Raw genomic sequence first — 13,400 nt, 5'->3', positions numbered from 1 at the left:
CATATCGCTTCGTCCTCTGACAAGAGCTTTAAGTATCAGTCGATCTATTTTACGGTATACGTCGAGATATTCACGATAAACGTCATAACTTTTGAAATGTTTCGAACTATATTTGTAACTTTCAAGTACAAACTATAATCAAACAAAATGGCTGTCACTCTCCGCTACGATTTGATGTTGCTCACATAAAAAGGGCTTTGAGTGACAATGATTTTTTGTGTAGTTAATGATCTTCATAATTGCGAGGTCAATGAGCTTTAGCTTCGCTCGGTGCAGTGGTAGGACGAAATCGAAATGCGCCGAGTTCTGTATTAGAGGAGAGTTTGGATTGGTAACCATTCTAATAACAAATTGCACTATAAAAAGTTCTTCCTGTGCAACTAATTTTGATTCCCGTTATGTACTCTTATGGTGTTGATCGAGATATGGAGGATCTGTTGCGCGTTGTGTTGAGTTTTGCGGAAACGTCCTATAGTTTCTGAATGAAGGCTCTTTACATAAAATATTTTGAAATGGATGCGCATAGCGCAACAAAAGTAAAACTTCACGATTTAAGGTACCAAGAGAGGAAATTGACTTTTTTAATCTCACAATTCTCTGGTTGTTCATAAGCAAAGAACCCCCGTAAATAATACATTTTCGAAAAGCCTAGATATAGGGGAACATTTTTGTAACCATAGTGTTGCCATTATATACATAACTATCACGTGACAGGTAATTTGCATAACCTTTCAAAAATTATTTTCCCTATTTTTTGTCTCAATACTTCAGAATATATAACTGAAACTTTCTGGGATGCAAGATGTCTATACGCTCTTCCAAAGTGTGTCTCAGATTTCTTATATCTTGCGTAGTTTTTTGGGAGCATAATTTTAAGGAAATCGGCTGGGGTTAAATTTACCGCTCTGGAAATTTTTCTGGCATAAAAATAGTTTAAGAAGGTTGTAAAAAATTCTTCTGGCATAAAAATAGTTTAAGAAGGTTGTAAAAAATTCTGAGACAAGCTTTTGAAGATCCCAGAAACGGCTTGCACTCACAAAAATTTCAGCCTAATATCCCAAAGCATTGAAACAAAACATCGGAAAAAAGATTTTTGAAAGGTTATGCAGATTACCTGTCACTAGATAGTTATGTAAACAATGGTGACACTGTGGTTTACAAAATGTACCCCTATATCTAGGCTTTCCGAAAATATATAATTTACTTGGATTCTTAGCTTATTAACCACTTGAGAATTGTTAGTTTAAAGAGGTCAATTTCTTGTTTACTTGGACTCTTAAAGTTTCACCTATCATTTGTAGATTCTCGGCAACCTGTTCCTTGCGTAATATCAGCTCGGATGAGTGTCATTTGCGCTGCGCTAAACACTTGATTTCATATCGTGTATGACGCAGTACAAATGCCGCTCATGCACAAGCAATAAGGGGAAATAACCTATAATAATAACTTTGATAAAATAGCTGCTCGATTGTGCCCTCATCTTTATGTGAACCACACTCTGAAAAATTCACTGTGTCAAGAAATTGAAGATGACCTTTGTTGACGTTCAAAAAAGGTGGATATTTTTAATGACCCTTTACAATTTTTCAGAATATACTGGAGAGGAAACTTGAACAACTGGAGGAAAATCAGACAAGACTGCTCTCAGATATACAAAATCAGCTTAAGGTCAGTATCAACAGTCTGCAGCAGAAGAGATTGGACTTAGATTTGGGAGGAGTCTGAACAAGAATGGTCAATGATTCACACCGTTCTCTTTTCCTTTCAGTCTGTACGTCAGGTGCCATGGCAAATTATATCATACTAGTATATTGATGGTGCAAATACAGCAATCGAGACGCGAAAAGAACCGTGATATATTGGCGATATACCACAGCTGGCATACGCACGAGCTCTTAGCTTGAGCAAAACTCCGTTTATGACGTTCCACGCCAGAATTTCAATATACTGTTATGATATAATAGCAATAAATCACACCCAGCGACGGTATACCACTCGATTTTGACCAGTTCACTTCATATATGCACTCGCTACCGCTCGTGTATATTTATCGTGAACTGGTCAAAATCTCGTGGTATACCATCGCTGGGTGTGTTTTATTGCTTAATTTATTTGCCACTAAGGCTGACAGATTTTGTGCTATAACCTATTTGTGAAGGGGAGATCACCGAAAAAATAACTGATCGGATGCGAGGATATTTCTTTTCCAAAAATGAGCAAGCTCGAGCTCGCCATAGATACCGAGTTTCCTGTGAACCAGAAGTTTACAACGAATTCTCGCGCCCGCGCTGTGAATTCAAATTACTGCGTAAATCCGTCCATGAAGATTATATACTCAATACAGAACTCCATCGGTGTAAACAGTAAAAGTTTTTGGACTTTTATCAACAGTAAACACAACATTAAATTAAAACCTTATAACGTTACCATATTTACAAATTACGAAAACCCAAACAAACCAAATTGCCATCAGTATATGTGTACCATTATAAATACCATTAATGTTTCAGTTGATCAGGTGATTTCTGTTCTTAAACAAACTGAGTCAACAAAAGCCTGTTGTTCTCATTCTATTTCGGGTGTGATTTTGCAAAAGTGTGCAGAGGAATTATCTGTGCCACTTTCATTAAAATGTAATAGATCAATACAGCAGATAGTATTCCCATCGTTGTTTAAGAGAGCCAATGTTGTCCCAATCTTCAAATCTGGTGATTTAACTGACGCTAGTAATAACAGACCGATTTCACTTTTGCAACATTTTAGCAAGGCTTTTAAGAAACTTGTTGACAGTGTTTTATTTGATCAGGTAAAAAACCGTATTAGTGATAGTCAACATGGTTTTTTCCTGATCGATCAACTACAACTAATTTAATAGCTTACACTGAATACATTACTTCTATATTTGACAAAGGCGGCCAGGTTGATTCTATTTATTTAGATTTTCCGAAAGCCTCCGATTCATTCAACCATGAACTATTTCTCCAAACATTCAGTCTTATGGCATCGGGGGGACTTTGTTGGCCTTGCTTTCATCATACCTACGTTATAGATTAAAACGAGTTGTTTTTGAAGGGGAATTGTCAACTTGGGGACTTGTCACTTCTGGTGTACCTCAAGAGTCCATCTTAGGCCTCTACACTCTATGTAACGAGATGTCTGAGTTTCTCAACATTAAACACTGTTACTGTATGCTGATGACTCCAAGGTTGTCGTGCATGTAGATAAAGCATGTTGTGTTAATTTGCAACGTGCTATCACCCGTGTTGTTCAGTGGACAGACAATTGGAAACTTAATTATGAGAAATGCCCTGATATCTTTTACAATGAAACGGATGACCATCACCTTTCCATATAGATTCAACAAGCACACAACCATAAGTCGAACACATTGTGTGATGGATCTCGGTGTCTTCTTGACAAGTAAACTTCACTGGGGTATATTATATATATATATCAATCATATTGTAACCAAGGCGTTCAAAATGCTTAGATTTATTAAACGAACATTTTAATAGTACCAATGTGTTTAAAGCTTTTTATGTCTCTCTCATCAGAAGCCATCTAGAATAGTGCTTTCAAGTTTGGTCTCCTCACAAAGGGTACTTGATTGTGAAACTGGAGAAAGTCCAGAAAAAAAATTATAAAACATCTCTGCTACCGATCCTCACAACCATTTTCTAATGAAATGTATAACAGTCTTTGTAAAAACTTTCAGCTGCCCACATTAGAGAGCAGACGGGCATTTTTAGATACTACATTCCTATACAAAATCGTAAATTCTTGTATATCTGCTGTAGATATCTGATGTACTTTCACAGATTAATTTCTATACTCCCGTATAGCTCTGAGTCGTACATTTCTTTTTAGACCTACATCTCATCGTACGAGTATTTTAAAATTTTCTTTTTTATCACAGAGACAATTTTTAATGAATAAAATTTAGACATTTTCGGTAATTTTATTACTTTCAGACGCAATTTACATCAGCCATTCATTGATTTATACACAGTGTAATTTCTTGCTTTAGTTTATATTTTGTTTCATTGTTCATTTTGTCTTGTTAGATTTCTTGTTTTTCTTTGTCGTTTTTATCTTTTATCTTTTCTTTATGAAATGAACCTGTAATTGGGGCAACCTTTTGTTTCATAAATAAATGAATAAATTAAAAAAACAGATATTTTGCTGCACGTAAGATAGTAGAAATGCTACTCAACTTAATAATTTTTAAGGTGATATGAAAATGTATCCTTAGCTCAACGAGGAAGTTTGTTCAAATGAACATTTTGATCTTAAACGTGTGAAAGAGAATCGTGATGGTCAAAATTAATGTCCTGGTAAAGCCGACAAAGTATATAAAAGAGGTTGCACCTATCATTAAAACAAATTGCAATTTTAAATGTTTTTTGCCTAAGTTCAATGTCGTGGTCCACAGACTTTCCAAGAGTCAGTTGTAAGTCTAGTATCTGTAGGTGCAAAGCGTGTGCCTGAGTTCACTTGGTATTACGTTGACGGGCACTTTGGAAGAAATTTGTCAATATGCATGTTTTAAAAGATTTTGACATTCTGCTCTCTCACATGACTACATAGTGTAGAGTCTTGCTCATGCTCATAATACCAGGAAAATGGCATATCGAAAGTCATTCTTTTCTGGATAATTTCTCGTAATTACTACATGCGTGTTTAACCAACTTTACCTGTTACCTAATCAAAAACATACAGAATATAGAAAAATGTACCGAGACATATGAGAGTTTTCGTTTCATAAATGTTATTACTTACATCGGTAATGTTACTTAGCCTCCAGTATTCAGGTCTGAAGTCATGGTGGATCATGAACAGTGGGCTACCTATCAGAGCTTAGGTTGTGTTGAATGTGAGCTAAATGACACAAACGCAGTTAACTGACAATACGTCACGCAAGGATGAAGGTCAATTCTCTTCAAACTGAAATGCGTTGTCATTTACAATTTATTTTTATTTCATGATATAATTTTTTTTTCAAATACCAGAATGAGTATCACAAGTCCTCACTTGACCATGATGGACAAAGAGCTTATCGTAACATTATTCTATTAAGTACCTGCACGACGAAATTTATACTAATGATTCTACAAGATCACAGCAATGATACCGAAAATATGACTGTCCTAGAACAGCTAAACATTCTTTCTTTTTGCCTGTTTCAGAAGATGCAAGAGAAGGAAACCAAAAAAGGCCATGATGATGCGTTGGAAAAAATTCAAAGGGATTTGCAACTCCTCATCAAGCGTATAACAGTTCTAGAAGAGGGCAACGGTACTGATACATTACCGAACGCCTTGGTAACAGACCAGAAAATACACACAGATACGTCGATGGCCCAGAGTTTAGACGCGTCAAGCACACAGCAGGCGTTTGCAACACTAGAAAAAAAAAGCGAGGCATAATGCCAGATTTTATTGAAATTTACCCTGTATTCTTTGTCAATAATTTCGAAAATGTAACTTACTAGTTCAACGATGTTTCTCAATATTTGATTTCATGCTCTCCTCTGCTGTCTTGTAGTTAAACAAATATCTTACCTCTTATAGCCACTCTTGGTAATACAGTATCATAAAAATACTTGAAATCGATTACTTTGTAAATGGTAATATAGCTTAAATTCAGCCACAACGAGAATCAGAAGATTTATATGAAGTAAAAGAAACATACTCCACACACTTGCGGTAAAATACAATAAACTGACACCAGTGTTTGTAGTGTAGCATTAGCACTAAGACATGATACTATGACCATCATATTTTATAGGTGATAAAATGTATTAAAAATTAAAGATTTAAGATAACATTTAGAGACAAAACTTGTTTAGGTTGATTTTGTCGCTAACGATTTTCCTTCACAGTTATGTATCCATTAGAGATTTCACGCATCCTGTAGTCAGTTTGACTAAAATTTGAGGCCATTTGGGCTTCTGAAGGTGAAGTGGGAGTCCCCGTCACGATTGAATGAAAGTGGACTTGGTAAAGTGGCCGACCTGTCCTTTATTACTTAGATTACACAAATAGCGTAATGTTTGCATAGTTGTTTTATATCTCCTACAACACGTTTTGACTTTCATAATTAAAACGCAATCGTTGATAAAATATTGTCAAGACATAAAACACAGCTTGATCTCTTAAAGCTAGGCCGAGCCAAATTATCATGTTAAAAATAACAAGGATGTTTTCGTTTTAATGTATCTCTAGTCCTCCGCGGGTTTATGGTTATATTCAAATTTATTCAACCTGAGTGTATCTGGAATCATGTATTTTATGGATTTGAATGAGTTTTCTGTGACATTGCATAGACTTTTAGGTATGATGCAAGGGTCAAACTTTTTATTGAGATACTGGGCGTACATTTGCATACTTTATGAATTGCACCTAACTCCGAAGTGTGTTGTTAATAAACTACATACATCTAGAGCAGTACAAGTTACTTGTCATTAATTGTCACAAACTCACATCAAGTTAGCACGTATGACATCATAAAGTCGAACATGTATTAACTTGTTCACAGCAAGAAGTCATCAATAAAGGTTACGTTTGCTTTTCTGTTAATGCTGAAGATGCTGTCACTGTTGTCTCTTTAGTCACTGACGATAGTGTATGCTGTCACTGTCAGAGTGTGGTACTGAACCGCTGTTCATGTGTTGTGTTATGATCACCAGAGTGTCAAGCTAGTGTCTGGTCACAAAATTGCACAAATGGTACATCAGATAATTATCGCATTCTGAATATCGTTCTAATATTCTGCATTAGGTCGGATTTAGATCGTTTCATCTCGTTGAAAACATGTACAAGGGCTACAACGCAAGTTACCATGATTATCGCGCTCTATATATCGTTCTATATTTCTAAATTGGCTAGAGTTTAGATCGTTTCCTTGCAGGTCAAACCTTTAACATAGGTCATGTCAGATATTTATGACAAGAATAAATTTTAAAACCTGCTGAAGTTGAGATCGAATTACCTATGGGAAAAATTGCAATTTCGGATTAAACGATATTTTCGAGTCTCGGAATTCGGAGACACGTCAAAAGTTGGCATCCGTATAAAAGGGAATTTATTATTTTGGTTGGAGTAAGGGTTTCGAAACAAAACGTTTCTACCTTACAAATCTAAAGTTAAACGGAGGAATTAATTTTTGCAAAATAACGGTAGGTGGGTCTTTTTGGTTGATATTGAGAGGGCAGGAATTTTTGTTCAAACGCACTTGCGACTGCCATGACCAAGGTTTCGCATCAAAACGTGAACTGTTGACCTTTCTTGCAAGTAGAACTGAGATTATGTTTTGTTACACTGGTGACATTCATATGTGCAGCCGAGTGATTTTGACCACTGGCATCTTTGTCGGGTCAGTAGGGGCTTAGGATGCATTTGTGTGTGACCCTTTCATTTCTATTTTCCACTTTCGGCCGCCGCAGAAGTTTGAGGGCGGTAACAGCAATTTCGCCGGTTGGAATCAAGGGGAAATATTATGATTATTGGACATCACTCCTTTGCATATTATTAACGGACATCAAGTGGTAAACGTACACAGTTATATTTTGGCTAGACAAACACGGTAAAAACCTTTTCTGAGTCGTCAATAACATCGGTGTATGCGAGATCGGCGTACTCCGGCCGTATCAGATACATGCAGTATATCATTAATTGTATGCCTGTCATTAGAGCCGAATACATGAAAGGACACAGGTAATTAAAATCTTCTCTTTGCCCGGACTGAAAATTCAGCTCATTTCAGGTTGCCATGACGTCAACTTATCGGCAGCATATAATTTAGATTAAAATCAAAAGACTCTATTCAAGTTTTCCATCTGAGATAGTACATGCGAGACTACCCTAGGTCTGTTGCGACTGTACATGTGTAGTAGCCATATTTGCATATGGAAGCATCGGTTTAATTAGGTCAACGCTGGGTAGCCACATTCCTTCAATTTGAGTAGCCTAAGTAAGTAACCACACAGGATCCCCGACTTTTGAATTATTGGTCAAATAGATGGGAAAGTGTGGCAACGAACGTGACGACCAAGAGAGCGCACTCGACTCTCCAGCCCTCCTCCATCCATATGTCGAAACGAGATACTGAGAGAACGGAGTCATCACCAATGTGGCGAAACTCCCGTCGCATGAAGTAAAAGAATGGTACATTTTCACTGGACGCCGCTAAAAAAACGTACGAAAAAAGTCAAGCATATTTGATAAATCGAATACGTTTGTGTATAAGTTACATGCGTCTGTTCCCGTAGTGTGTACATATAAGTGTAAAATGACTGTGATGTCAACAATCATGCCGAGTAGACCCTTTCCTCAATCTCACCGGAAGTTTCCGTGCGCATGCGTAATTATATGCACGTCGCCGGTTTGACCTAGTTCCACTGCAGTCAAAGTCAACTCTCTGGAACGTTCGTCGACTCTCTACGTAGATTTCGAGTATGCAAAGTCTGCTCCTGTATTTCCGGGCTATTTTTGCCATTTCATGGAAAAAACCTCTGCGTGAAAATCATCACACTAATTTTGTAATTTTGCTGTGGTATTAGCTTGCAAAAATGTTTCTAATTTCTGACAAAGTCGAAGAGGTCGATCGTGTGACAGTTCGATAACCATATGACAGCCCTGATTTTGTGGAGGGACCGTGCCTGATGTTATACTTTGACGAGACCAAACGCTTTAAATTATGACAAAAACTCAGATATTACATTTACATATCACAAGTTTCAATTTGCTTGAAATTTTGTAATAAGTTAGGCTATCAAAAAGCGCGCAACAACAACCATTGGTCTGGCTGGAGCTGGCCCCTTGCCGGTAACACAATGACTCATTTACAGTTCCCAATGATATTTGACAGCTATTTTCTTTCCTTGTCATCAGTTAGTCTTTAATAAAAAATGTCCAACGTACAGAAGTTTTGGCTTAACTTTAACGGTCTGAACATGGTTCCTTTCTCAAGGATGTGCAGATCATGTTTTGAGTCTCAAGCCCCCGTAGCCAAAATATTTACTAACAGCCGGCCCGTCAGTGACTCGTTTAATAAGGGCTATAATATATGCCTTCTATCGCGTCATTTTCAAATATCGTGATGAAGAAGCCCTCTTTCTATTGACAATTATTTCGTTTTCCGATCCAAGGGTATTTATTAAAGGTCATAGTTGGTGTGTGATTTTCCGTACAGACTATTGTAGAGTTTGAATTCAGATGGCAAATCCATACCCACAAATATGCGAGGATGTAAAGGTCACACATGGCTCATGGAAGCGCATTAAATTACAAACTATTGCACAATGTATTCAATGTTAAAACGGGGTTCATACGCAACTTGCTTAACTGACAAGTACCCTGTCTTCCAGTTTTTAACACACAGAAACAAAAGTGAACAAATAGGGGGTACTTTGAAAACACAACAATTGCTCAACACTGGGACTGACATCGCTGAAATAAATATGAGGAAACAACTTTCAAGATTGCAAAAAAAAACCCGAAAATATCCCAATATGGAAAAAAGACCCCCTTTTCTCCTCACCTATCACAATCATCGCAAGTCATCAATTTACTTAACTGTGTAACTTTTGTCTAGTTTTTCAGTAAAATAGTGAATCTACTGTAATTTCTTGTTCTACTCCCTGAAGCGTGATGAAAAGTTTTAGCTTATAAACACAGCCATATGTGTAAAGTCAGCATTTTTATTGTTTAAAATTGAATTCAAGTCCGGACTAGAATTCATTTGTCATCAATAACAATGATTACAGTCTTTACACGTGTACAAAGTATTTTGCCAAACAGGCTATTCGTTATTCTTGCATGTTGTTGGGAGTAGAGCAAGAAACAACAACAGATTCACAAAACAATGTTGATACACAAAACAAACCGTAATGAAAAATTACCGAACAGGTACAATTAATGTCCCTTCCATACAATTATGTTTACAAACTTATAATGTGATCGCTGTTTTTCTGTTCCGAAATTGAAGCTTTCCTACAAAAGAAAATATTTCAAAACAGCGCCCTCCTTCCCTGGAAGACTAACACACACTTATTTGGGGGCGCATACATTAATTCACATATACATGTATACATGTATACATACATACATGACATACATACATACATACATACATACATACATACATACATACATACATACATACATACATACATACATACATACATACATACATACATACACAGACACACACACACACATACATACAGACGCCACCAACTTCAGCTTATACTATAACCTCACACTGGTATACCAAATGTGAGCTAATAAAACGACTATTTGCTGAAGCTTGAACCGTGATCCCGACGTACTCAACCAGCAAACGTAAAACTTCTGTGGCCAAGATGGCGGTCGGCAGTCTGAAAAGCCCAGATTATCGTGTATTACATTATTTGCCAATATGGTGTTGCGAGACTTCGTTTGGATTGGAACCAAAAAAGTAGAAAAATCAGATGCATTTCCAAACCTCGGATAGAAAATCTCGTAAATTTCTCAGACGTAGAAGCAGATCAGTACTCCATAGCGTCGTTATATCGTCATAATATCGATGGCACTTGCACACATGGGTACATCGTACCCTCTATTTTAGTGATTATAGAAGAAAGCAGCCAATCAGAACATACTTTTGCACACGAACAAAGCCTTAAGCCAATGACATACAATATTTTACTCATTATGTTTGCCGAATCTGTATATTAATATTAATACTTAATATCATCTGAATATTAATTCTGCCACGTTGGCAAAAACAACTGTCAGAAGAAGTGATAAATTTCTACACACTCTAAGACACAATCTGATTAAAATCAGATGTAGTATAGAGTACGACGACCGCTTTACTTACACGGTATTCTCTTGCTGTCGCCTTTCACAAGCTACCGGAATGCAGACAGGCATGTTATCGGATATGTCTACTGACCTCTTAAGGTAGAATGCGCCTCGGGGACAGATATTTGGACTCTCAAACTTTTTCAATTCTTTTCTGATCTACCACTTGTTGGGGTTCATTTTAAAGGTCTTGGTGTGAGAAAACTCTTTACCGCTTTGATTTTTATTTCTCCATAGAGATTACACAGGGATGGAGGCCATTTTGAATTTCAAATATCGGTAAATCTTGGGTTATTTGTTTCTCTAGTACTAAAATTTGCACGGTGACCCCCGATTTTTATTCTTGATTTTGAAAGAGAATGGTTGAAAGATTTCTTGAGGAAAGTATGAGCAAAAGTTTAAGTCGTTCACTTCCAAGGCGCGAACTACCTTAAGTGCATGTACCAAGGACGAGGACAGTACGCTACTCGCTACTATAATTATAACGTAAACACAACAATTAACAGACACTTAACTAATTTAGAAACCATAACAAAGACGATTACTCATCCAGAATCGTCACAATTGTATAATGTATATATAAAGGTCAGGTCTTGATTTGGTCACGTGAGGGACGCTTCGAGATAAAATATTTAAAAGGGAAGGCGTTAGAACAGCAATAAAAGCAGAAGTGGTTGCCATCCGTGAGTACGGCAGCTCTACATACTACACTCGACTTCATACAGCACGTCCGTTTTTTCCTTTAAGCAGATAAAGGTACGTACTTCTTTGAATGTGAAGATATCTGATTTACTTTAGTCGTAGTCAATGGAATCAAGGAACATAGTCGTGTGACTTCTATACCGTAATCATTGTAATCTTTGCTGTTCCATCGTTCAGAAGCTCTTACGCCATTCGTCAACTGCTTATCTTGCAGTGAAAACAGAGAGCCTATACCAAACTAGATGAACAGATTCTAATTTACTTTTGCCAGTTCTAATTTGGAAACTTTGAGTCACACAATAAGAGTGAGGTTTATTGTCAAATATTGGCACCTTCATTCCATACATCGCGATTCTATCGAATGTGTGTGATTAGTTGTCTGTGATCCGGAGTGTTTTATTTGCAATTGAGCGGCTATCACTAGTTCCGTGAAGTGGTTTTCTCGAGAAAAGAGAAGTGGAAATTTAGTGTCCCAACTCAACGGCGCACTGTGAAGCCTACACCAACACGAATGAAGCCTTTGTCGAGAAACAAGCGACGTTGGTGGGCTAAACGGGCCAGCGGATATCTGTGTAGCGTTCAGCGCCTGAATTTCTTTGGAATACACGCGCCTTTGGACGTCATGGATCTCATCCATAATCTTTCATCGGCGTTGATTTCTTGTGCGGTCAAGGGGTTCAAGTTTACGGTCTTTGTTCTTGACCTGCTTCAGATCATTCATAAACCGTACGTAGAACACAAGCACTTACGCGTAACAGTCGGGTCAAAGAGCTATAGTCGGTAGAATCTATGATCTCGGAGATACCGACATGAGTCGCTACAGGTCGATCACGCGTACTTTTATTAGCTTCTGGTGTGTTAATTTTATCAGCGACGTGTAACACCTGACTATCAAAGACTTCGCAAACTGACCAATCTCTCAAGTTTAGCCATTGTGTTCCATGCCAAATTTTAGAGGCGAGATCCCATCAAACTCCCATGAGTTCTGCGCGTGGGATTGTCAGTGGTGTGCCTGGAGTCACTCTACTCTTCGTAAGTAGCGGCGCAGTTTCACGCGTCCTGCAGATGAAGTATATAAACAGCTGCGCAGTAGCCTTCATGCTGCGTCAGAAAAAGTATGTAAACATGTGTAAGGCCAAAATATTGTTTCTGGTCCTTGACATTAAGCAAAAGTGATGCGGCGACGCGGTTTCTTTTCTTTTTTTCCTTCTTTTTTTCCTTCTTTTTTTCTTTTTTATTCCTAACAATGCTGGTTGGTACGGAAGCATATTCGTGCCATTTTTGTCGGGAAAAAACCTAAAAAATCTCGTATTACCAGTAAATCTCTTACTAACGTCTTTCAAAGACTATCAAAGACTTCGCAAACTGACCAATCTCTCAGTTTAGCCATTGTGTTCCCGCAATTACGAGTTTTTGATTCTCGTAAAATTACGAGTTTTGATTTTTTTTAACTACGGGTCTTGATTGTTTCAATTACGAGATTTCATCTTTAATAGTTACTATATTATTGTAGATCTTTATTGTTATTTATATATTATTCGTTCAACGGATCATACGTGCTTGCATGAATCTTAATTTGATGTGGTGTATTAATCAAATGCAGTATACTCGTATATGAATAATTGAATAAATGATCTTATGAATGTTACATGGCTACATTTGTACAGATATTTAAACATTTGTCATACCAAGCTTCACTTTGCTTTGAAAGATACATTTTGGTATGCCATTACTCAAATATGAATACCTTTAAATTTATTACTGTGTTTTCCGACAGGCTGTCAAGCCTATGAGATAATCTTTATATTACAGATACATAGAAATGTGATGTTAGATTTCACATTCAGCGTA

General features: G+C 37.1%; 1 protein-coding gene across 1 annotated transcript in view; it reads left to right on the top strand.

The window, feature by feature from the left end:
* The window catches only part of LOC139142461 (transient receptor potential cation channel subfamily A member 1 homolog), a 66,981-nt gene extending 60,529 nt beyond the window's left edge, over positions 1–6,452 (top strand). The window contains exons 13-14 of the mRNA XM_070712399.1: positions 1,591–1,668; positions 5,187–6,452. Coding sequence (XP_070568500.1) covers positions 1,591–1,668; positions 5,187–5,426 — 318 coding nt within the window. The 3' untranslated portion in view covers positions 5,427–6,452. The remainder of the gene's footprint in view (positions 1–1,590; positions 1,669–5,186) is intronic.
* Positions 6,453–13,400: the final 6,948 nt, after the last annotated feature.

The sequence above is a fragment of the Ptychodera flava genome, chromosome 10 (assembly GCF_041260155.1).
Source record: "Ptychodera flava strain L36383 chromosome 10, AS_Pfla_20210202, whole genome shotgun sequence".
In the NCBI taxonomy this organism is placed as follows: domain Eukaryota; kingdom Metazoa; phylum Hemichordata; class Enteropneusta; family Ptychoderidae; genus Ptychodera; species Ptychodera flava.
This window is presented reverse-complemented; position numbering and strand designations above follow the sequence as displayed.